Here is a 26,019-nt window from a genome sequence, read left to right on the forward strand (position 1 = left end):
CTTCACCTGATGGGAGTTATAAGATGGGCAAGGAGGGTCCTTCACCTGATTGGAGTTGTAGATAGTGGCTCTGATTGGAAGTGTTTTCTAGCAATAATAATAATAATCTCAAAGTGCTACGGAGTAAAAAATAAAAAAACTAAACATGAGCATAACTAACAATGAGCACAGACCTCTGAATGCGTTCCGTGGCTCTGTGCACGCCAACAACTGAATGGGTTCTAAATTGGCCCATGCTGCACCCCTCCACCCCTCCACCCCCTCCACCCCTCCACCCCTCCACCCCTCCACCCCCTCCACCCCTCCACCCCTCCACCCCTCCACCCCCTCCACCCCTCCACCCCCTCCACCCCTCCACCCCTCCACCGAGCGGTCTGGTACGTAGTGGAGAATGTCATGGCCAGAGAAAGTGATGCTAGTTATGGGGCTCTCTGTTTATTTGGTTGTCATGAGTTCACCAGTGACTGATATCCTTCTTTTTGATCAAAGTGGACGGAGAGCGGACGACCATTTGTTCCGTTTACCGCAGAGTAAACAAACACACACAAACACCCCCATTCTGAAGCAGCAGTAGCAATAAGAGGAGCTGGAGAGATGAAGTTAAGAGAGATGAAGTTAAGAGAGATGAAGTTAAGAGAGATGAAGTTAAGAGAGATGAAGTTAAGAGAGATGAAGTTAAGAGACAGACAGGAGACACCTCACTGCTCATCAGTCTGCTGACTCTACAATGAGGGGGTCCTGATGGTGTGTGTGTGAGTGTGTGTGTGTGTGTACATGAGAGAGATGATAGAGGGAGAAGAGAATGAAAGACTGAAAAAGAATGAGAGAGAGAAGAGAAGGAAGAGAGGGAAGAAAGAGAGAAGAGAGAGAGCGCTGTGGAAAGGATGGGGGATATGTTCAGTTCAAGTGATCTCTAAGCGCTTCGCTCAGCGAGAGACGGAGGACATTCTCTCAGCTCGCTGCTAAAACTGGGTTCCAGAGTGAACCCTGCACTGCAGAACCAATCAGAACCCTGCACTGCAGAACCAATCAGAACCCTGCACTGCAGAACCAATCAGAACCCTGCACTGCAGAACCAATCAGAACCCTGCACTGCAGAACCAATCAGAACCCTGCACTGCAGAACCAATCTGAACCCTGCACTGCAGAACCAATCAGAACCCTGCACTGCAGAACCAATCTGAACCCTGCACTGCAGAACCAATCTGAACCCTGCACTGCAGAACCAATCTGAACCCTGCACTGCAGAACCAATCTGAACCCTGCACTGCAGAACCAATCAGAACCCTGCACTGCAGAACCAATCTGAACCCTGCACTGCAGAACCAATCTGAAGTCTTGAGGACGGCTCTTCATACCGGGGCGGTGACAGGAATAAGTTGTGTACTTGTAAACGTCGTATCAGCAACACATGCATTATAAGATGGCTCAGCCAGTCACTGAAGAAAACTCCGTCAAAGGTTGTTGATGCACTTAGTTGCCACTTTAGGCACACCTGCTTGTTGAAGCAAATGGCCTGCTCCTCCAAACAGCAAATCATGTGACCGCAACTCAATATGTAAAGCATGTAGACATGGGGAAGATGTTTAATGGTTGTTGGTCCAAACATTACAATGGACAGGACTCATGATCAAAGTGACTGACTGTGATATGATTGTTGGTGCCAGGCTAATGCTGGGTTCAGACTACACAATATTTTAGTCTTTCACGATAGTCACCATTGCAGAGGGATGACCATGCACGTCATTGTGCAAGTTCAGGTAGTCGGGTCAAGAAATGCCAGTCATACAAGAAGCACTGTGTGTGATGGTGGCGAGGTGTTTTGGCAAATTCCCACTTCCCGGCAGAATCTGACTCCCCTCCGCTATATTTGAGTTTTGAGTATCTTTTGACTGCCGAAACCATGATATGTACCACAACAAGGCTATATCTGCCTCATAAAAACTACAGTTGATACAGTTAAAGTATTAAGTTTTCATCTGGGATTCATCCCTTTTCGTCTACCGACTCAATACCGTCCAGTGACCTAAAGATGCAGGCTAACCACAATAGATGTGTGGAGCGATAAATAATACAATACATGAATACAGGCCTGTTACTTGTAAACTATTATGTAGGTTTTTATTCCAAGTGCTCTCGTAGTTTATTTTTGTAGATGTTATAGCAATAGCAAGCCATACAGTAGGTTCACATTGCGATGTGGTCATCTTAAAACCTAAAATAGCCTCACTTTTTTGTGACAGGTTACTCCTCTTGTAATGTTCTGGTCTTTGCCAAGTGGTAAGCTAGATTTGAATTGAAACCTTTATTGCCCCAGAGCGGAATTTGCTTAGCACACGTCAAGCATACATAAAACATTAAAACGTACGCCCATCACCAACACCACAATGTCACCAACCACCATCATCATCGTCATCACCATCCTCACCAACATCATCATCACTGCAACAGACATCAACAGCTATTCAATAATTTAATGCTTCTTGGCACAAAAGAAGTGCTGGCTGGTTTTGTCCTTGTTTTGGGTGTTCTAAACCTGCGTCCAGAGGGAGTATGAGGAACTCTGAGAAGAGTGGATGGGAAGGATCGTCCAGACAGAAGCTGTCGACTCATAAAAATTTGAAGAAGAAGAGCGCAGATGTGAAGGCACAACAGCTGTTTTGAGCTCAGATTCAAAGAAGGAAAACAATATAAAGAAAAATGATTGTGGGCCTGTTCCCACAGGTCGGGACACGCTCCCCACACCCAGGAACGGGTCCACGTTCCCCACACCCAGGAACGGGTCCACGTTCCCCACACCCAGGAACGGGTCCACGTTCCCCACACCCAGGAACGGGTCCACGTTCCCCACACCCAGGAACGGGTCCACGTTCCCCACACCCAGGAACGGGTCCACGTTCCCCACACCCAGGAACGGGTCCACGTTCCCCACACCCAGGAACGGGTCCACGTTCCCCACACCCAGGAACGGGTCCACGTTCCCCACACCCAGGAACGGGTCCACGCTCCCCACACCCAGGAACGGGTCCACAATCGTTTGGTCTACTTTATTTGTTCTTGACCAGACTACCTGAACTCGCGCAATGAGGCTTATGGTCATGAAAGACCGCATAATATGATGGGTTGCGGTCATTGGTGTTGCCAGGGTCCCGGCCACGACACGGCAAGAATTTATGGAACTGTGATCGCCTAATATGTCACGGTGACCATCGTGAAAGACAAAAGTACGGTAGTCTGAACCGGGCATTAGTAGTTCTAGCATCTCAGAAACAGCTGGCATTGCTCCTGGCATTTTCCCACACTACAGTCTCTAGAGTTTACAGAGAAAGCTGCAATAAACAAAACACCTCCAGTGAGCGGCAGCTGTGTGGGCAAAGACACCTTGTTAATGAGAGGTCAGAGGAGAACGGATACTTTAACAGAAAGGTCACAGCTCATAACAACTGTTTACAACAGTAGTGTGTAGAAGAGCATCTCTGAATGCACGTGTCGAACCTAGAAGCTGTTTTGAAGCAGTATACACAGACCTGCAAACTCTGGAGTAGTGAAAAAGGTGACGACATACAAAACTAAAACCCTCTAGATTCACTGAAACTACCATGGTTAACATAAAAAAGGTGACTGTAGCCAAAAGGTGAGGAGTTTGCAGGTCTGTATACACTAGGTGTACCTAATCAAGTGGCCACTTGGTATTCATTCTTTCAAAACAGACACAATCTTTTATTAGGACAGGATTCATCCAGCCGACCGGACTAAATAGCTGTTGTTTACAGTTGGCAAACAAGCCAACACATCTTTCTGGTCCTGGATAAAAAGTTTTAAACAACTAACTCTCTGTGTTACAAAGTGATTCGCTATCTTGCTGATCTCCAGCTTGCTGAGGATCATGGGGGATGAGCATCATTTCCGGTAAGGCGTGTTCTTGTCAAAATGTGCGGGGTGGAGATTTCCAAAGCAGTAGGCGTAGGTTTTTTAGCAGCTGTTCCTGTCGCCGTTCTAGCAACTACCTTGAATATATAAATCCCAGGACGCTGGGTAGGAGGGGGTCTCGGATCGTCTGGCATCGGGGGACTACAAGCTCATGGAGGTTAATAGAACGCCTTTGTAAAGTGCTGGCCTTTCAGCCTGCATCTGTTCTGCCACATCGCACTTGACATACAGTCACACCACACGCACACATGCAGGCACACTGCACCCTTTACCGTCTCCTCCTCCCATCCATCCTCCATCTCTCTCTTCCGGTCCATCCCTCTATACCCCTCCCTACTCCTCGCCCCTCCCTTCTCCTCACCCCTCCCTTCTCCTCGCCCAAACTCACAGCAGCAGCCGCCGCCCTGAGGTACCCCCATCTCAGATAAGCATCAAACACGCTGGCACCATCAAACACGCTGGCGCCATCAAACACGCTCGCACCATCAAACACGCTGGCACCATCACACACGCTGGCACACTCAAACACACTCGCACCATCAAACACACTCGCGCCATCAGACACGCTGGCACCATCAAACACGCTGGCACCATCAAACACGCTGGCACCATCAAACACGCTCCCGCCATCAAACACGCTCGCACCATCAAACACGATGGCACCATCAAACACGCTGGCACCATCACACACGCTGGCACACTCAAACACACTCGCACCATCAAACACGCTCCCGCCATCAAACACGCTCCCGCCATCAAACACGCTCGCACCATCAAACACGCTCGCACCATCAAGCACCATCAAACACGCTGGCACCATCAAACACGCTGGCACCATCAAACACGCTGGCGCCATCAAACACGCTCGCGCCATCAAACACGCTCGCGCCATCAAACACGCTCGCACCATCACACACGCTCGCACCATCAAACACGCTCGCACCATCACACACGCTCGCACCATCAAACACGCTGGCACCATCGAACACGCTGGCACCATCGAACACGCTGGCACCATCAAACACGCTGGCTCCATCAAACACGCTCGCACCATCAAACACGCTCGCACCATCAAACACGCTGGCGCCATCAAACACGCTGGCGCCATCAAACACGCTGGCACCATCAAACACGCTCGCACCATCAAACACGCTGGCGCCATCAAACACGCTGGCGCCATCAAACACGCTCGCACCATCAAACACGCTCGCGCCATCAAACACGCTCGCGCCATCAAACACGCTCGCACCATCACACACGCTCGCACCATCAAACACGCTCGCACCATCACACACGCTCGCACCATCAAACACGCTGGCACCATCGAACACGCTGGCACCATCAAACACGCTGGCTCCATCAAACACGCTCGCACCATCAAACACGCTCGCACCATCAAACACGCTGGCGCCATCAAACACGCTGGCACCATCAAACACGCTGGCGCCATCAAACACGCTCGCACCATCAAACACGCTCACGCCATCAAACACGCTCGCACCATCAAACACGCTCGCACCATCAAACACGCTGGCACTATCACACACGCTGGCACCATCAAACACGCTCGCACCATCAAACACGCTCGCACCATCAAACACGCTCGCACCATCAAACACGCTGGCACCATCACACACGCTCGCACCATCAAACACGCTCGCACCATCAAACACACTCGCGCCATCAAACACGCTGGCACCATCAAACACGCTGGCACCATCAAACACGCTGGCACCATCAAACACGCTCGCACCATCAAACACGCTGGCACCATCAAACACGCTGGCACCATCAAACACGCTGGCACTATCAAACACGCTCGCACCATCAAACACGCTGGCACCATCACACACGCTCGCACCATCAAACACGCTCGCACCATCAAACACACTCGCGCCATCAAACACGCTGGCGCCATCAAACACGCTGGCACAATCAAACACGCTGGCACCATCAAACACGCTGGCACCATCAAACACGCTGGCACCATCAAACACGCTGGCGCCATCAAACACGCTGGCGCCATCAAACACGCTCGCACCATCACACACGCTGGCACCATCAAACACGCTCGCGCCATCAAACACGCTGGCACCATCAAACACGCTGGCACCATCAAACACGCTGGCGCCATCAAACACGCTCGCACCATCAAACACGCTGGCTCCATCAAACACGCTGGCACCATCAAACACGCTGGCTCCATCAAACACGCTGGCACCATCAAACACGCTCGCACCATCAAACACGCTCACGCCATCAAACACGCTGGCACCATCAAACACGCTGGCACCATCAAACACGCTGGCGCCATCAAACACGCTCGCACCATCACACACGCTGGCACCATCAAACACGCTCGCACCATCAAACACGCTCGCACCATCAAACACGCTCGCACCATCACACACGCTGGCACCATCAAACACGCTCGCACCATCAAACACGCTCGCACCATCAAACACGCTGGCGCCATCAAACACGCTGGCGCCATCAAACACGCTGGCACCATCAAACACGCTGGCACCATCAAACACGCTCGCTCCATCAAACACGCTGGCGCCATCAAACACGCTGGCGCCATCAAACACGCTCGCTCCATCAAACACGCTCGCACCATCAAACACGCTCGCACCATCAAACACGCTCGCACCATCAAACACGCTCGCACCATCACACACGCTGGCACCATCACACACGCTCACGCCATCAAACACGCTGGCGCCATCAAACACGCTGGCACCATCAAACACGCTGGCACCATCAAACACGCTCGCACCATCAAACACGCTCGCACCATCAAACACGCTCGCGCCATCAAACACGCTCGCGCCATCAAACACGCTGGCACCATCAAACACGCTGGCACCATCAAACACGCTGGCACCATCACACACGCTGGCGCCATCAAACACGCTGGCGCCATCAAACACGCTGGCACCATCAAACACGCTGGCACCATCAAACACGCTGGCACCATCACACACGCTCGCACCATCAAACACGCTGGCGCCATCAAACACGCTGGCGCCATCAAACACGCTGGCGCCATCAAACACGCTGGCACCATCAAACACGCTGGCACCATCAAACACGCTGGCACCATCACACACGCTCGCACCATCAAACACGCTGGCGCCATCAAACACGCTGGCGCCATCACACACGCTCGCACCATCAAACACACTGGCGCCATCAAACACGCTGGCACCATCAAACACGCTGGCGCCATCAAACACGCTGGCACCATCAAACACGCTGGCACCATCAAACACGCTGGCACCATCAAACACGCTCGCACCATCAAACACGCTGGCGCCATCAAACACGCTGGCGCCATCAAACACGCTGGCACCATCAAACACGCTGGCGCCATCAAACACGCTGGCGCCATCAAACACGCTGGCACCATCAAACACGCTGGCACCATCAAACACGCTGGCACCATCACACACGCTCGCACCATCAAACACGCTGGCGCCATCAAACACGCTGGCGCCATCACACACGCTCGCACCATCAAACACACTGGCGCCATCAAACACGCTGGCACCATCAAACACGCTAGCGCCATCAAACACGCTGGCACCATCAAACACGCTGGCACCATCAAACACGCTGGCACCATCAAACACGCTCGCACCATCAAACACGCTGGCGCCATCAAACACGCTGGCACCATCAAACACGCTGGCACCATCAAACACGCTGGCACCATCAAACACGCTGGCACCATCAAACACGATGGCACCATCAAACACGCTCGCACCATCAAACACGCTGGCACCATCACACACGCTGGCACCATCACACACGCTCGCACCATCAAACACACTGGCGCCATCAAACACGCTGGCACCATCAAACACGCTAGCGCCATCAAACACGCTGGCACCATCAAACACGCTGGCACCATCAAACACGCTGGCACCATCAAACACGCTCGCACCATCAAACACGCTGGCGCCATCAAACACGCTGGCACCATCAAACACGCTGGCACCATCAAACACGCTGGCACCATCAAACACGCTGGCACCATCAAACACGATGGCACCATCAAACACGCTCGCACCATCAAACACGCTGGCACCATCACACACGCTGGCACCATCAAACACGCTCGCACCATCAAACACGCTGGCACCATCAAACACGCTGGCACCATCACACACGCTGGCGCCATCAAACACGCTCGCGCCATCAAACACGCTGGCACCATCAAACACGCTCGCACCATCACACACGCTCGCGCCATCAAACACGCTGGCGCCATCAAACACGCTGGCGCCATCAAACACGCTGGCGCCATCAAACACGCTGGCGCCATCAAACACGCTGGCGCCATCAAACACGCTCGCACCATCAAACACGCTGGCGCCATCAAACACGCTCGCACGCTCAAACACGCTCGCACCATCAAACACGCTGGCACCACCAAACACGCTGGCACCATCAAACACGCTGGCACCATCAAACACGCTGGCACCATCAAACACGCTCGCACCATCAAACACGCTGGCGCCATCAAACACGCTGGCACCATCAAACACGCTGGCACCATCAAACACGCTGGCACCATCAAACACGCTGGCACCATCAAACACGATGGCACCATCAAACACGCTGGCACCATCAAACACGCTGGCACCATCACACACGCTGGCACCATCAAACACGCTCGCACCATCAAACACGCTGGCACCATCAAACACGCTGGCACCATCACACACGCTGGCGCCATCAAACACGCTCGCGCCATCAAACACGCTGGCACCATCAAACACGCTCGCACCATCACACACGCTCGCGCCATCAAACACGCTGGCGCCATCAAACACGCTGGCGCCATCAAACACGCTGGCGCCATCAAACACGCTGGCGCCATCAAACACGCTGGCGCCATCAAACACGCTCGCACCATCAAACACGCTGGCGCCATCAAACACGCTGGCGCCATCAAACACGCTGGCACTATCAAACACGCTGGCACCATCAAACACGCTGGCACCATCAAACACGCTGGCACCATCAAACACGCTGGCACCATCAAACACGCTGGCACCATCAAACACGCTGGCACCATCACACACGCTGGCACCATCAAACACGCTGGCACCATCACACAAGCTGGCGCCATCAAACACACTGGCGCCATCAAACACGCTGGCGCCATCAAACACGCTCGCACCATCAAACACGCTCGCACACTCAAACACGCTCGCACGCTCAAACACGCTCGCACCATCAAACACGCTGGCACCACCAAACACGCTGGCACCATCAAACACGCTGGCACCATCACACACGCTCGCACCATCAAACACGCTCGCACCATCAAACACGCTGGCACCATGAAACACGCTCGCACCATCAAACACGCTCGCACCATCACACACGCTGGCACCATCAAACACGCTGGCACCATCAAACACGCTGGCACCATCAAACACGCTGGCACCATCACACACGCTGGCACCATCAAACACGCTGGCACCATCACACAAGCTGGCGCCATCAAACACACTGGCGCCATCAAACACGCTGGCGCCATCAAACACGCTCGCACCATCAAACACGCTCGCACACTCAAACACGCTCGCACACTCAAACACGCTCGCACGCTCAAACACGCTCGCACCATCAAACACGCTGGCACCACCAAACACGCTGGCACCATCAAACACGCTGGCACCATCACACACGCTCGCACCATCAAACACGCTCGCACCATCAAACACGCTGGCACCATGAAACACGCTCGCACCATCAAACACGCTCGCACCATCACACACGCTGGCACCATCAAACACGCTCGCACCATCAAACACGCTCGCGCCATCACACACGCTCGCGCCATCACACACGCTGGCACCATCAAACACGCTGCCACCATCAAACACGCTGGCACCATCATACACGCTGGCACCATCAAACACGCTGGCGCCATCAAACACGCTCGCGCCATCAAACACGCTGGCGCCATCAAACACGCTGGCACCATCACACACGCTGGCACCATCAAACACGCTGGCGCCATCAAACACGCTCGCACCATCAAACACGCTGGCACCATCAAACACGCTGGCGCCATCAAACACGCTGGCGCCATCAAACACGCTGGCACCATCTAACACGCTGGCACCATCAAACACGCTGGCACCATCAAACACGCTCGCACCATCAAACACGCTCGCTCCATCAAACACGCTGGCGCCATCAAACACGCTGGCACCATCAAACACGCTCGCACCATCAAACACGCTGGCACCATCACACACGCTGGCACCATCAAACACGCTGGCACCATCAAACACGCTGGCACCATCAAACACGCTGGCACCATCACACAAGCTGGCGCCATCAAACACACTGGCGCCATCAAACACGCTGGCGCCATCAAACACGCTCGCACCATCAAACACGCTCGCACACTCAAACACGCTCGCACGCTCAAACACGCTCGCACCATCAAACACGCTGGCACCACCAAACACGCTGGCACCATCAAACACGCTGGCACCATCACACACGCTCGCACCATCAAACACGCTCGCACCATCAAACACGCTGGCACCATGAAACACGCTCGCACCATCAAACACGCTCGCACCATCACACACGCTGGCACCATCAAACACGCTCGCACCATCAAACACGCTCGCGCCATCACACACGCTCGCGCCATCACACACGCTGGCACCATCAAACACGCTGCCACCATCAAACACGCTGGCACCATCACACACGCTGGCACCATCAAACACGCTGGCGCCATCAAACACGCTGGCGCCATCAAACACGCTGGCACCATCAAACACGCTGGCACCATCAAACACGCTCGCACCATCACACACGCTCGCGCCATCAAACACGCTGGCGCCATCAAACACGCTGGCGCCATCAAACACGCTGGCGCCATCAAACACGCTGGCGCCATCAAACACGCTGGCGCCATCAAACACGCTCGCACCATCAAACACGCTGGCGCCATCAAACACGCTGGCGCCATCAAACACGCTGGCACTATCAAACACGCTGGCACCATCAAACACGCTGGCACCATCAAACACGCTGGCACCATCAAACACGCTGGCACCATCAAACACGCTGGCACCATCAAACACGCTGGCACCATCACACACGCTGGCACCATCAAACACGCTGGCACCATCACACAAGCTGGCGCCATCAAACACACTGGCGCCATCAAACACGCTGGCGCCATCAAACACGCTCGCACCATCAAACACGCTCGCACACTCAAACACGCTCGCACGCTCAAACACGCTCGCACCATCAAACACGCTGGCACCACCAAACACGCTGGCACCATCAAACACGCTGGCACCATCACACACGCTCGCACCATCAAACACGCTCGCACCATCAAACACGCTGGCACCATCACACACGCTCGCACCATCAAACACGCTCGCACCATCAAACACGCTGGCACCATGAAACACGCTCGCACCATCAAACACGCTCGCACCATCACACACGCTGGCACCATCAAACACGCTGGCACCATCAAACACGCTGGCACCATCAAACACGCTGGCACCATCACACACGCTGGCACCATCAAACACGCTGGCACCATCACACAAGCTGGCGCCATCAAACACACTGGCGCCATCAAACACGCTGGCGCCATCAAACACGCTCGCACCATCAAACACGCTCGCACACTCAAACACGCTCGCACGCTCAAACACGCTCGCACCATCAAACACGCTGGCACCACCAAACACGCTGGCACCATCAAACACGCTGGCACCATCACACACGCTCGCACCATCAAACACGCTCGCACCATCAAACACGCTGGCACCATGAAACACGCTCGCACCATCAAACACGCTCGCACCATCACACACGCTGGCACCATCAAACACGCTCGCACCATCAAACACGCTCGCGCCATCACACACGCTCGCGCCATCACACACGCTGGCACCATCAAACACGCTGCCACCATCAAACACGCTGGCACCATCATACACGCTGGCACCATCAAACACGCTGGCGCCATCAAACACGCTCGCGCCATCAAACACGCTGGCGCCATCAAACACGCTGGCACCATCACACACGCTGGCACCATCAAACACGCTGGCGCCATCAAACACGCTCGCACCATCAAACACGCTGGCACCATCAAACACGCTGGCGCCATCAAACACGCTGGCGCCATCAAACACGCTGGCACCATCTAACACGCTGGCACCATCAAACACGCTGGCACCATCAAACACGCTCGCACCATCAAACACGCTCGCTCCATCAAACACGCTGGCGCCATCAAACACGCTGGCACCATCAAACACGCTCGCACCATCAAACACGCTGGCACCATCACACACGCTGGCACCATCAAACACGCTGGCACCATCAAACACGCTGGCACCATCACACACGCTGGCACCATCAAACACGCTGGCACCATCACACACGCTGGCACCATCAAACACGCTGGCACACTCAAACACGCTGGCACCATCAAACACGCTGGCACCATCAAACACGCTGGCACCATCAAACACGCTGGCACCATCACACACGCTGGCACCATCAAACACGCTGGCACCATCACACACGCTGGCACCATCAAACACGATGGCACCATCAAACACGCTCGCACCATCAAACACGCTGGCACCATCAAACACGCTTGCACCATCAAACACGATGGCACCATCAAACACGCTCGCACCATCAAACACGCTGGCACCATCACACACGCTGGCACCATCACACACGCTCGCACCATCAAACACGCTGGCACCATCACACACGCTGGCACCATCAAACACGCTGGCACCATCACACACGCTCGCACACAGACACAGAGGAGAGCTGAAGTAGGGGAGGGAAAGAAGGAGGAAAGATCTTGGGTTCACACACACACACACACACACACACACACACACACACACACACAGTCACTGTGCAGTACCTTGAGTACCTGGACCTGTCCCTCGTGGGTGATGTCTTGGAGAAGATTACAGAAGCATCGACACAAGGCTTCTGCATAGCTCTGGAGAGGGAGACAGGGCAGGATGTGAGACAGGGCAGGATGTGAGACAGGGCAGGATGTGAGACAGGGCAGGATGTGAGACAAGTACTGGAACAGTGTATATGTGAGAACTCTGTGGCTGACGGATGCTGTAGATGTAGGAGATAAGGTGTGTGTGTGTGTGTGTGTTCACCTGGAGGAACTCTGGAGCAGACAGGTAGATGTGTGTGTGTGTGTGTGTGTGTGTGTGTGTTCACCTGGAGGAAGTCTGTAGCAGACAGGTAGATGTGTGTGTGTGTGTGTGTGTGTGTGTGTGTGTGTTCACCTGGAGGAAGGCTGTAGCAGACAGGTAGATGTGTGTGTGTGTGTGTGTGTTCACCTGGAGGAAGTCTGTAGCAGACAGGTAGATGTGTGTGTGTGTGTGTGTGTGTGTGTGTGTTCACCTGGAGGAAGTCTGTAGCAGACAGGTAGATGTGTGTGTGTGTGTGTGTTCACCTGGAGGAAGTCTGTAGCAGACAGGTAGATGTGTGTGTGTGTGTGTGTGTGTGTGTGTGTGTGTGTGTGTGTTCACCTGGAGGAAGTCTGTAGCAGACAGGTAGATGTGTGTGTGTGTGTGTGTGTGTGTTCACCTGGAGGAAGTCTGTAGCAGACAGGTAGATGTGTGTGTGTGTGTGTGTGTGTGTGTTCACCTGGAGGAAGTCTGTAGCAGACAGGTAGATGTGTGTGTGTGTGTGTGTGTGTGTGTGTGTTCACCTGGAGGAAGTCTGTAGCAGACAGGTAGATGTGTGTGTGTGTGTGTGTTCACCTGGAGGAAGTCTGTAGCAGACAGGTAGATGTGTGTGTGTGTGTGTGTGTGTGTGTGTGTGTGTTCACCTGGAGGAAGTCTGTAGCAGACAGGTAGATGTGTGTGTGTGTGTGTGTGTGTGTGTGTGTGTGTTCACCTGGAGGAAGTCTGAAGCAGACAGGTAGATGTGTGTGTGTGTGTGTGTGTTCACCTGGAGGAAGTCTGTAGCAGACAGGTAGATGTGTGTGTGTGTGTGTGTGTGTGTGTGTTCACCTGGAGGAAGTCTGTAGCAGACAGGTAGATGTGTGTGTGTGTGTGTGTGTGTGTGTGTGTGTGTGTGTGTGTGTGTGTGTTCACCTGGAGGAAGTCTGGAGCAGACAGGTAGATGTGTGTGTGTGTGTGTGTGTGTGTGTGTGTGTGTGTTCACCTGGAGGAAGTCTGGAGCAGACAGGTAGATGTGTGTGTGTGTGTGTGTGTGTGTGTTCACCTGGAGGAAGTCTGGAGCAGACAGGTAGATGTGTGTGTGTGTGTGTGTGTGTGTGTTCACCTGGAGGAAGTGTGTAGCAGACAGGTAGATGTGTGTGTGTGTGTGTGTGTTCACCTGGAGGAAGTGTGTAGCAGACAGGTAGATGTGTGTGTGTGTGTGTGTGTGTGTGTGTGTGTTCACCTGGAGGAAGTCTGGAGCAGACAGGTAGATGTGTGTGTGTGTGTGTGTGTGTGTGTGTGTGTGTGTGTGTGTTCACCTGGAGGAAGTCTGTAGCAGACAGGTAGGTGTGTGTGTGTGTGTGTGTGTGTGTGTGTGTGTGTGTGTTCACCTGGAGGAAGTCTGTAGCAGACAGGTAGATGTAGGCGGTGATGATCTGGAAACACGTCCTCAGGGTCTCTGAGCTCAGTTCTGAAACAGAGGAACAGGTGCTGCACATTAGAGACGGAGGGATGAGGAGGAGGGATGAGGAGGGAGGAGGGATGAGGAGGAGGGATGAGGAGGAGGGATGAGGAGGGAGGAGGGATGAGGAGGAGGGATGAGGAGGAGGGATGAGGAGGGATGAGGAGGAGGGATGAGGGAGGAGGAGGAGGGATGAGGAGGGATGAGGAGGAATGAGGAGGAGGAATGAGGAGGGATGAGGAGGGATGAGGAGGAGGGATGAGGAGGAGAGATGAGGAGGAGGGATGAGGCGGAGGGATGAGGCGGAGGTATGAGGAGGGATGAGGAGGGATGAGGAGGAGGGATGAGGAGGGATGAGGATGAGGATGAGGGATGAGGAGGAGGGATGAGGAGGGATGAGGAGGAGGGATGAGGAGGGATGAGGATGAGGGATGAGGAGGAGGGATGAGGCGGAGGGATGAGGAGGAGGAATGAGGAGGGATGAGGAGGAGGGATGAGGCGGAGGGATATGAGAGAAGGGTAGAAACAGAGGAATTGTCGTTCTTAAACAGCACAGGAAGGCAGTACTTTGTGTGGGTCTTGCTGGCTACATATCCAGGATACTAGCCTGCTATGACCATCCCCATCTAGCAGCTCACTGCTTCGCTCCGCAATATCGCTCTGGCCTTCGCCCCATAGAGAGTGATTATGTGGGCGGGGTACTTGCCTTGACAGACAACCACCTTCAGCCAATGAGCGTTCAGCAAACTTTAGCCAAATCCAGTCGGAAGAACAGCAAAAACGTCTTTTCCACCGAGAAAATACTCTTGTTCTTGTGTTGTGATTAAGTCTATTTCTGCAATTACTGCCCTTATAGCTGCGTTTATTCTTCTAACTTTAACGTTACCACTCGTTGCTTCGGGAGCCGCCATGTTTGTTTAGCGGGCGGCAGGGGCACGAACCAATCAGGGGCTGCTTTCCACTGTGGGGCGCGACAGCAGGTAAAACGCAGTCCCTGATTGGCCCGGTATGGTCTGGATTTTGGCATAATGGCTCTGGAGGAGGCGAAGGCCAGACCGTTCTGCGTTAGTGAAACAGAATGTGATCTCGTGAGAACGGGATGGTCGTACCAGGCTAATAGGATACATGACACAGCCCGTTCACGCTGCTATGGCTACCGGACCAGAGCAACAAGCCTCTTGCATGCGGGAGGTGAGGTGACCAGGGTTTGGGAAGCCCGAGTGGTTTGTTTCATGATCCCTGCTTTGCCATTCCTCCATTCATCAGCATCAACACATGGATACATTACATTAGTCATTTAGCAGACGCTTTTATCCAAAGCGACTAACAATAATTGCATTTAATGTAGGAAGAGCCAATGTACTACTACTTGCCAGAACTCACAAGTGCATCTTCCTTCTAAAACAAGTGACTAAGAGCATAATCTAGTGCTGAAGGCAAAGTGCAAGAATAGCCATCTAAAATACATTGCAATACAATACAATATAATAAAATACAATAAGTGCTAAGGATACACGCACGCACGCACACACGCACACACACGCACACACAAACAATTTCTGTTTTTCTCATCTGTATTAGAGATGTGGTTTGCAGGTCAGTGCTCATTAATTGTGTGTTTTCCTGGAACACGGAGCCTGTAGGTGAACATTCATTCCCTTCGAGGGGTGCAGCCGTTCCAGTTGCTGCTGTGAGCTCCCCTACGCAGAGGGGTGTGTGCGCAACAGAAAAAGAGCATGTGTGTGTGCATGCGTCAGCGAGAGAGAGAGAGAGAGTGCGTGTGTGCTAGTACTGTGTGTGTGTGTGTGCGTGCGTACGCTTGTGTGTGTGCGTACGCTTGTCTGTGTGTGTGTGTGTGTGTGTGTCTGTGTGTGTGTGTCTGTGTGTGTGTGTGTTCCCACAGCAGCGGAGTTGCGTACCGCTGGGGAAAGGAAATGTGAAGCCGGAACAAAACAGGAAATGAGGGGCATGGGTGTCAAGATGCGCTGCTGCTTTTAATTCACCCCACATCCCAAGCATCATGTTCCTTTCCTTACCAGTAACATGGAAACCAACAGTGTGTGTGTGCTTTTGTACTGTATGAGTGCATGCATGCTTGTGTCTGAGTGTAGCCATACAGATATGTACTGTAACCCATACTTTTCTGCCCTGAGGGGGGATTTGAACCCGGTTCGCCCGCGGGACAAACACCATCTTAAAAGCTAGCTTCTCATGGCTGCAGGTGGATGGTATTTATACTGGGGGGAGGTTAAAAGCTTTTCATGGCTGGAGGTGGATGGTATTTATACTGGGGGGAGGTTAAAAGCTTTTCATGGCTGGAGGTGGAGGGTATTTATACTGGGGGGAGGTTAAAAGCTTTTCATGGCTGCAGGTGGATGGTATTTATACTGGGGGGAGGTTAAAAGCTTCTCATGGCTGGAGGTGGACAGTATTTATACTGGGGGGAGGTTAAAAGCTTCTCATGGCTGGAGGTGGAGGGTATTTATACTGGGGGGAGGTTAAAAGCTTCTCATGGCTGGAGGTGGAGGGTATTTATACTGGGGGGAGGTTAAAAGCTTTTCATGGCTGCAGGTGGATGGTATTTATACTGGGGGGAGGTTAAAAGCTTCTCATGGCTGCAGGTGGACGGTATTTATACTGGGGGGGGGTTAAAAGCTTTTCATCACTGGAGGTGGAGGGTATTTATACTGGGGGGAGGTTAAAAGCTTTTCATCACTGGAGGTGGAGGGTATTTATACTGGGGGGAGGTTAAAAGCTTTTCATCGCTGCAGGTGGAGGGTATTTATACTGGGGGGAGGTTAAAAGCTTTTCATCGCTGCAGGTGGAGGGTATTTATACTGGGGGGAGGTTAAAGGACCCCGCAAACAGCAGCGGAAACGAGGGCGCAAGGCGCCGTGTCCAGTTAGCCCCGCACATAGGATGCAACGTGCGACACACTCTAGTACACTTAATAAAAACCGAGGGCAGTCTGGTATGAGACAGAGCCGGCTGCTGACCGGTGTTATGGATGCTGTTTCTACTTCCTCCATGCAGTACATTCATTCTGCTATATGAATGAGGAATTTAAGCCTGTAAGATGATCGTAGCTAAAGCTATTTTGCAAGTTAACAGGCCAACTAGACTTGTCACCAGTTATCACCAGCTAATGTTACTCTATCAAGTTCAAATCCGAGGTCAAGACTGCCCAACAGTGAGCAGCTACTGTACCCTAACCCTAACCCTAACACAGTGAGCAGCTACTGTACCCTAACCCTAACACAGTGAGTAGGTACTGTACCCTAACCCCAACACAGTGAGCAGCTACTGTACCTGATGATCCCACGACTTCACCAATCACACACCAGCAGCTGTCTCTTCTCACATTGACCTTATAATATTTGGACTGGGGATCATAGATCGGATATTTCTGCACTTCAGCAATTAATTTCTCTTCCATTTTGACGTTAGCGCTGAGTAGTCTAAAATAACACTTTAAATAAATAAAACAATCAGACTACCCAAAGCTCTAAAGGCTTCCAGTGAGATTATGTTCAAACAGCGTTGAGTAGCTAAATGAAATATCCTCCTGGGTCTGTGGTGCTAGCCTCCTGGATCTGTGGTGCTAGCCTCCTGGATCTGTGGTGCTAGCCTCCTGGATCTGTGTGGCTAGCCCTGGATCTGTGGTGCTAGCCTCCTGGATCTGTGGTGCTAGCCTCCTGGATCTGTGGTGCTAGCTTCCTGGATCTGTGGTGCTAGCTTCCTGGATCTGTGGTGCTAGCCTACATGATAACAGGCTACTTCAAGGAACATAAACTAGTTCTAGATGTACATTTTAGCAAAACAAACAACATATGGAACATAAGGACATGGGAGAGATGGGGATATCCTCAAATATTTAACTTTTGGTTATTTGCATACTTTTATATAGGCCTAGATTTAATAGACAGGCATTTCAGTGCAAGAAATCCCATGCATTAGTCCTGTTTAGGTTGGACTGCCACGTGTCGGCTGCCACCTTCCATAAAATAGAGCCGAGTCTTCATCAATCCTGGGGCGACGCTGTCGGCTGCTGGTGGAGCGACGCCGGGGGGCAGTATAGACCAGTGTGGACCTCCATAGGAAACAATGAGAGCTCAGTATAGACCAGTGTGGACCTCCATAGGAAACAATGAGAGCTCAGTATAGACCAGTGTGGACCTCCATAGGAAACAATGAGAGCTCAGTAAAGACCAGTGTGGACCTCCATAGGAAACAATGAGAGCTCAGTATAGACCAGTGTGGACCTCCATAGGAAACAATGAGAGCTCAGTATAGACCAGTGTGGACCTCCATAGGAAACAATGAGAGCTCAGTATAGAATTGGAAGGTGGTGTCGCTGTGGGCTGCAGGCTGGGGGGGCTGAACTCGCTGTGGGCTGCAGGCTGGGGGGGCTGAACTCGCTAGCTGCCTACATGAGGACTCATCTGGGCTGTTTCACTCTGTCATATAGATCCTCTATAGACTGTAAATACATGTTGGACCTGCACAGAAGGGACCTGGTGGACAGAGAGGACAGAACGCTGATGAGAGAGCTGAGCAGAGGACAGACAGACATGGCTGCTCTATAGATGGGAGAGGAGAGGTCAGGTAGAGGAATGGAGCAGAGGATGGACAGACAGACAGACAGACATGGCTGCTCTATAGATGGGAGAGGTCAGGTCAGGTAGAGGAGTAGAGCACAGACATGGCTGCTCTATAGATGGGAGAGGTCAGGTCAGGTAGAGGAGTAGAGCACAGACATGGTGCTCTATAGATGGGAGAGGTCAGGTCAGGTAGAGGAGTAGAGCACAGACATGGCTGCTCTATAGATGGGAGAGGTCAGGTCAGGTAGAGGAGTAGAGCACAGACATGGCTGCTCTATAGATGGGAGAGGTCAGGTCAGGTAGAGGAGTAGAGCACAGACATGGCTGCTCTATAGATGGGAGAGGAGAGGTCAGGTCAGGTAGAGGAGTAGAGCACAGACATGGCTGCTCTATAGATGGGAGAGGAGAGGTCAGGTCAGGTAGAGGAGTGGAGCAGGAGGGTTGGGCGCTGAGGTGAATGTGTGGTTGCTTTTCAGTGGTATTATACGACTCCTCTCTCTTTCTGTGCGTGTGTGTGTGTGTGTGTGTGTGTGTGTGTGTGTGTGTGTGTGTGTGTAGGAGAAGGTAGGATAATCAGTCAGTGAATTCTTCCCAGGATAGCCATGAGGAGAGGCTCTGCATTTAACCATGATTTGAAGTGGCAGGGTAGCAATGCTTGACTTCAAACCCTAGTGCACCACACACACACACACACACACACACACACACACACACACACACACACACACACACACACACACACACACACACAAACACACAAACACACAAACACACAAAGATGTGAAACCCAAAGAAATGAATACAACACAGTTGGGTTTTGGCTTGACAGTGATACAGTGGCAGGGTTGCTGATCCTGACGCCTGGGGTGCCCATCCCCACACAACACACACACACACACACACACGCACGCACGCACGCACGCACGCACGCACGCACGCACACACGCACGCACGCACGCACGCACGCACGCACGCACGCACACACACACCACACACACAACACACACAACACACACACACCCACGCACACACCCACCCAGAATAACCTGTTGAGGTGGGTGCTGATCCAGGGTCAGCAGCCGTCAGTAGATAAAGGAGAAAAAAAGGGTCCGCACACCAAAGACAGCTCCCGTTTAGCAGCTTATTGTTGCATGGTGACGTTTCGGGCCACCCGGCCCTTCCTCAGACTTCCTCCCCCGGCCCTTCCTCAGACTTCCTCACCCGGCCCTTCCTCAGACTTCCTCCCCCGGCCCTTCCTCAGACTTCCTCACCCAGCCCTTCCTCAGACTTCCTCACCCGGCCCTTCCTCAGACTTCCTCCCCCGGCCCTTCCTCAGACTTCCTCACCCAGCCCTTCCTCAGACTTCCTCACCCGGCCCTTCCTCAGACTTCCTCACCCGGCCCTTCCTCAGACTTCCTCACCCAGCCCTTCCTCAGACTTCCTCACCCGGCCCTTCCTCAGACTTCCTCACCCGGCCCTTCCTCAGACTTCCTCACCCAGCCCTTCCTCAGACTTCCTCACCCGGCCCTTCCTCAAGCCCCCCGCAGACCGCATCCGCCACCGCCACGACACGACACAAAATGACGTTCCAAATAAATAGCTCCCATTGTTTCCTATGGAAGCCCGCACACCGGCGGCGTGCCGACAGCTGCCGACAATGTCGCCCCGGGTTGATTTCGACTCGGCTCTATTTTTTGGAATGCGGCTGCCGACAAGTGGCAATCCAACTTGGATTAATGCATGTGATTTCCTGCAATGCCTGTCTATTAAATATATGTAAAAGTAAGCTAATCATTAAAAGTTAAACATTTTTATTCCCATCTCTTCCATGTCCTTGTTGTGTCGTTTAGGCCTATTGTTTTGCTAAAATGTAGGCTAGCCTACATCTATTTTATTAACGGTTATTTTAGTCTACCCAGCTGTATTACAATAGAGGAGAAAATAATTGCCGAGGTGCAGAAATATCCAATGCTATGACCCCATGTCCAAACATTACAAAAGACAACATAAGAGACCGGTGCTGGCGAGAGATTGGTGAAATCGTGGGATTATCAGGTAAAGTACTCACTATGCTGGGCAGTTTTGAGTCTTGACCATGATAACTTGATAGAGTAAAATTAGCTAGTGTTAGCTAGTTGGACTGGTGATAACTGGTGACAAGTTTGAAAAGTATCTTTAGCCACGATCATCTTCGCCTACATTCATCGTATGGAGATAGTGCTAGTAGAAACAGCACCAGTCACCAGGTCTGCGTTCAGCCCCGACAATATGTAGCTAACGTTAGCAAAACGTTTATTGAAACAGATCAGGTGGTGGATTGAATCACTGCTGATTGGGTTAAAGTGGGAACCGTAACAAAACGGTGCACACAGGTTTATAGATTAAATATGGCCCAGGTGCAGGCTGTGTCTATATGGTAGGCTATACCAGACTGCCCTCTAGTGGTGCCTACTGTACAGAATAAAATAACGTTATAACTATTATAATATTTGCTATGTGTAAAATAAGTATGAGTAGCCTACAGGTACATTGGAATTCTTGTAATCGCTTGTCCTTACAGTGTCAGTACAAACCAGTTCCTCAGTCCAGTCCTAGGTACTCCACTAGACGTAAAGGTTCCCAAACGGACAATTAACATTACTATCTGTAATCTATCAGTATCATCCTCATCTACTTATCCCATCCCTTCCCTACTTATCCCATCCCATGACTGTTTGTGTCCATGACATAGTCAGTGCAATTAAATAACATGGGTGTGTTATGTTCATAGCTATAATAAATAATCCTGGGGTTGAACTATGACCAAAAAACTAAACTGCTAAATCAATATTCCTTCCATAGTAGCATAATCATAGTCATGTTCATTTTGAATAAAAAATGGCATGAGTGCATGGATTTATATAATGAATTTATTGTTTAGTAATACTACTACTGCTGGTGGTGGTGGTGGTGTGTGTGTGTGTGAGAGAGAGAGAGAGTGTGTGTGTGTGTGTGTGTGTGTGTGTGTCTGTCTGTAGTGGTGAGGGAGGGGTGAGGGGGGATTGGTTTGGTTACACCCTTCCATCCCCCAGTACAGACTGCCCTCTGGGGAGCTGAAGAAAGCAGTCAGCTTGTCACAGAGGTGCCAGGTGGTATAGGCTGGTGAGGACTGCATTACATTTACATTACATTACAATCATTTAGCAGACACTTTTATCCAAAGCGACTAACAATAATTGCATTTAACGTAGGAAAAGCCAATGTACTACTACTTGCCAGAACTCACAAGTGCATCTTCTCTCTAAAACAAGTGACTAAGAGCATGATCTAGTGCTGAAGGCAAAGTTCAAGAATAGCAATCTAAAGTACAGTGCAATACAATACAATACAATAAAATACAATAAGTGCTTAGGAGGGAAGATTGTTGTAGTACTTCTTGAAGAGATGAGTTTTGAGCCTGCGACGAAAGATGGGCAGCGACTCTGCTGTCCTGACATCAGTGGGCAGTTCATTCCACCACTGCGGGGCCAGGACAGAGAAGAGCCATGACCGTGTCGATCGACCGCAGGGGCCTCGGAGTGACGGGGCAACCAGTCGCCCCGAGGTAGCAGAGCGTAGCGGTCGGGAGGGGGTGTAGGGTTTGACCATGGCCTGGAGGTAGGAGGGGGCTGTTCCTTTCATTGCCCTGTAGGTTAGCGCCAGAGTTTTAAACTGGATGCGAGCCGCTACAGGGAGCCAGTGTAGGGAATGGAGGAGGGAAGTTGTGTGGGAGAACTTGGGGTGGTTGAACACCAGGCGAGCAGCAGCTTTCTGGACAAGTTCCAGGGGTTTAATGGCTGACGCCGGGGCCACAGCGAGGAGGGAGTTGCAGTAGTCAAGGCGGGAGATGACCAGGGCCTGGATGAGTACCTGCACCGTTTCATCAGTGAGGAAAGGGCGAATCCTCCTGATGTTGTAGAGCATGAATCTTGAATTGAGCTTGAGGTGATGTGTCGTCATCCACTCAGAGATGTCAGCCAAACACCCAGCTATGCGTGTCTCCACTGCCTGGTGGTATAGGCTGGTGAGGAGGACTGCCAGTTGGTGTAGGCTGGAGAGGAGGGCTTGGTTTGCCTACACCCATCCTGCCAGGCCAAACTGCCCTATGGGGAGCCGAAGTATGCAGCCAGCTTGTCACGGAGAATGTAGGCATCCCTGGGTCCTCTGTTACACAAGTATCTGTTTTGCTCAAGGAAAAGGGACAAAACAATATCAATAGTAAATATCTAGCTTGTGTGGGAGAAAGGTTGTATGTGTCTTAATAAAATCAAGAATAATATTACCTGCATATAGGCTACACTGCTAAAATGTTGTAGGTATATGGCATTATGTGGCATGCTCATTATACTTGGATATCTTATACATAGCCTAATTTGCCTACTAACATTTGTTAACTATGTTCTTACTGTTGCCAACTTGAAAACAAACACACCAACTGCGGTTGGTGCATATTACTAATGTATACACCAGATGTTCTTGTTAGCTACAATGTTTTTCCTACTTGAAAACAGACACTCAAACACTGCGGTTGATGCATAGCCAAACGTTAGGCTACATATTAGCCTACTAACGTCTGTTAACTATGTAGCACTAGCTACGTTATGAGTGCCAGATACAATGTTTTGCCATAAAATGTTGCCTGCTAGAAAAACGTGGTGCATAGCACAACATACCTGTACTAACGTCTGTTAACTACGTTATGTTACATAACATACATACATAAGGTCCGTTAACTATGTTATCTAGGCTAACGTTAGCACAATATTGCGAGTGCCAGATAGGCTAGCTACAATGTTTTGCCACAATGTTGCCTACTGAAACGGACACAAAAACGGTTATGTGACTGATACAGCATCAAAGTAATTGTTTCTAAAAGATACAAAATCACTTAGTGATTTTACAATCACAATAGCTTAGCTACTATCACCATTATTTTATTGAAGAAATTATAAGATTAACTTACCCATTGCGAGGTTGTTGGACATTTGTCATTGTCTGATCAACTGGGATTTTTTTTTATTTTTAAAGTGCACTAGAATGCGTCGAATGTCGCAGCCTGTGTGCGGGGCTAGCTGGACACGCCGTCGTGCGCCGTCGTACGACATCGTGGCGGATGCGGTCTGCGGGGGGCTTCAGACTTCCTCACCCGGCCCTTCCTCAGACTTCCTCACCCAGCCCTTCCTCAGACTTCCTCACCCGGCCCTTCCTCAGACTTCCTCACCCGGCCCTTCCTCAGACTTCCTCACCCGGCCCTTCCTCAGACTTCCTCACCCGGCCCTTCCTCAGACTTCCTCACCCGGCCCTTCCTCAGACTTCCTCACCCAGCCCTTCCTCAGACTTCCTCACCCGGCCCTTCCTCAGACTTGAGTCACGGTGCAACAAATAAAGTGCTAAACAGCAACAAATAAAGTGCTAAACAGCAACAAATAAAGTGCTAAACAGCAACAAATAAAGTGCTAAACAGCAACAAATAAAGTGCTAAACAGCAGCTGTCTCTGGTGTGCGGAGCCTTTTTTCCGTCTCTCTGAAACAACAATGAATTCTCTCTGCAGTAAAAAGGTTGAGAGCTACTGTGGTAGATCACAGAGGGTGTGGTGGGGGGAACGAGAGAGAGAGAGAGAGAGAGAAAGGGAGAGAGAGGGAGAGAGAGAGGGAGAGAGAGAGAGAGAGAGAGGGAGAGAGAGAGAGAGAGAGACTAAAAGTCAGGAGAGGAGGCAGGAGTTGCTCTGTGCTTCCCTGGCTGCTAACTTTGGTCCAGCTAATAATCCTGGTAATGTATTCAGCTGCTCCCCAGCCATCTGCTCTAGACTGGCCGGTTACGTCCGTATGTATCTCCTAGCATCTGCTCTAGACTGGCCCGTCCCGTATGTATCTCCTAGCATCTGCTCTAGACTGGCCCGTCCCGTATGTATCTCCTAGCAGCTGCTCTAGACTGGCTGGTTACGTCCCGTATGTATCTCCTAGCAGCTGCTCTAGACTGGCCGGTTACGTCCCGTATGTATCTCCTAGCAGCTGCTCTCGACTGGCCGGGTACGTCCCGTATGTATCTCCTAGCATCTGCTCTAGACTGGCCGGTTACGTCCGTATGTATCTCCTAGCAGCTGCTCTAGACTGGCCGGTTACGTCCCGTATGTATCTCCTAGCAGCTGCTCTAGACTGGCCGGTTACGTCCCGTATGTATCTCCTAGCAGCTGCTCTAGACTGGCCGGGTACGCCCGTATGTATCTCCTAGCAGCTGCTCTAGACTGGCCGGGTACGCCCGTATGTATCTCCTAGTGGAGCTGGGGAAAGGACTGTCTAGTCAGCACCTCCACTCTCATGAATATTCCTCCACTTTAAAACCACAGGGCCACGTCTGAGCGATGCGGGGGGAAAGAGCCACAAGGGGCCATACTGTTCAGTGTGTGTGTGTGTGTGTGTGTGTGTGTGTGTGTGTGTGTGTAAACCACTGAGATAGGGACTGGCTCATTAGTTCTGCATCGATTCTGGATTCATACACACCGCAAGCAGTTAATCACAGGGAATGAGGTCAAGCCCCTTGCCATACAACTGAGATAGCAGAGCTGGTGTGTGTGTGTCTGTGTGTGTGTGTTTGGTGTGTGTGTCTGTGTGTGTGTGTCTGTGTGTGTGTGTGTGTGTCTGTGTGTCTGTGTGTGTGTGTGGTGTGTGGTGTGTGGTGTGTGTGACAGAGAGTAGTAGTACAGTAGTAGTAGTAGTAGTAGTCAGTACAGTGGAACAGTAGTATTAGTGAAAATAATACATGCCTTCATGGAATTCA

General features: G+C 51.7%; 1 protein-coding gene across 1 annotated transcript in view; it reads right to left on the bottom strand.

The window, feature by feature from the left end:
• The window catches only part of ipo11 (importin 11), a 199,547-nt gene that overhangs the window by 45,773 nt on the left and 127,755 nt on the right, over window positions 1-26,019 (bottom strand). Inside the window, exons 18-19 of the mRNA XM_084456899.1 lie at window positions 14,552-14,631; window positions 12,893-12,973 (exon numbers count right to left, since the gene is read on the bottom strand). Coding sequence (XP_084313025.1) covers window positions 12,893-12,973; window positions 14,552-14,631 — 161 coding nt within the window. The remainder of the gene's footprint in view (window positions 1-12,892; window positions 12,974-14,551; window positions 14,632-26,019) is intronic.

Source organism: Borostomias antarcticus (genome assembly GCF_949987555.1).
Source record: "Borostomias antarcticus genome assembly, chromosome: 23".
Classification (NCBI taxonomy): domain Eukaryota; kingdom Metazoa; phylum Chordata; class Actinopteri; order Stomiiformes; family Stomiidae; genus Borostomias; species Borostomias antarcticus.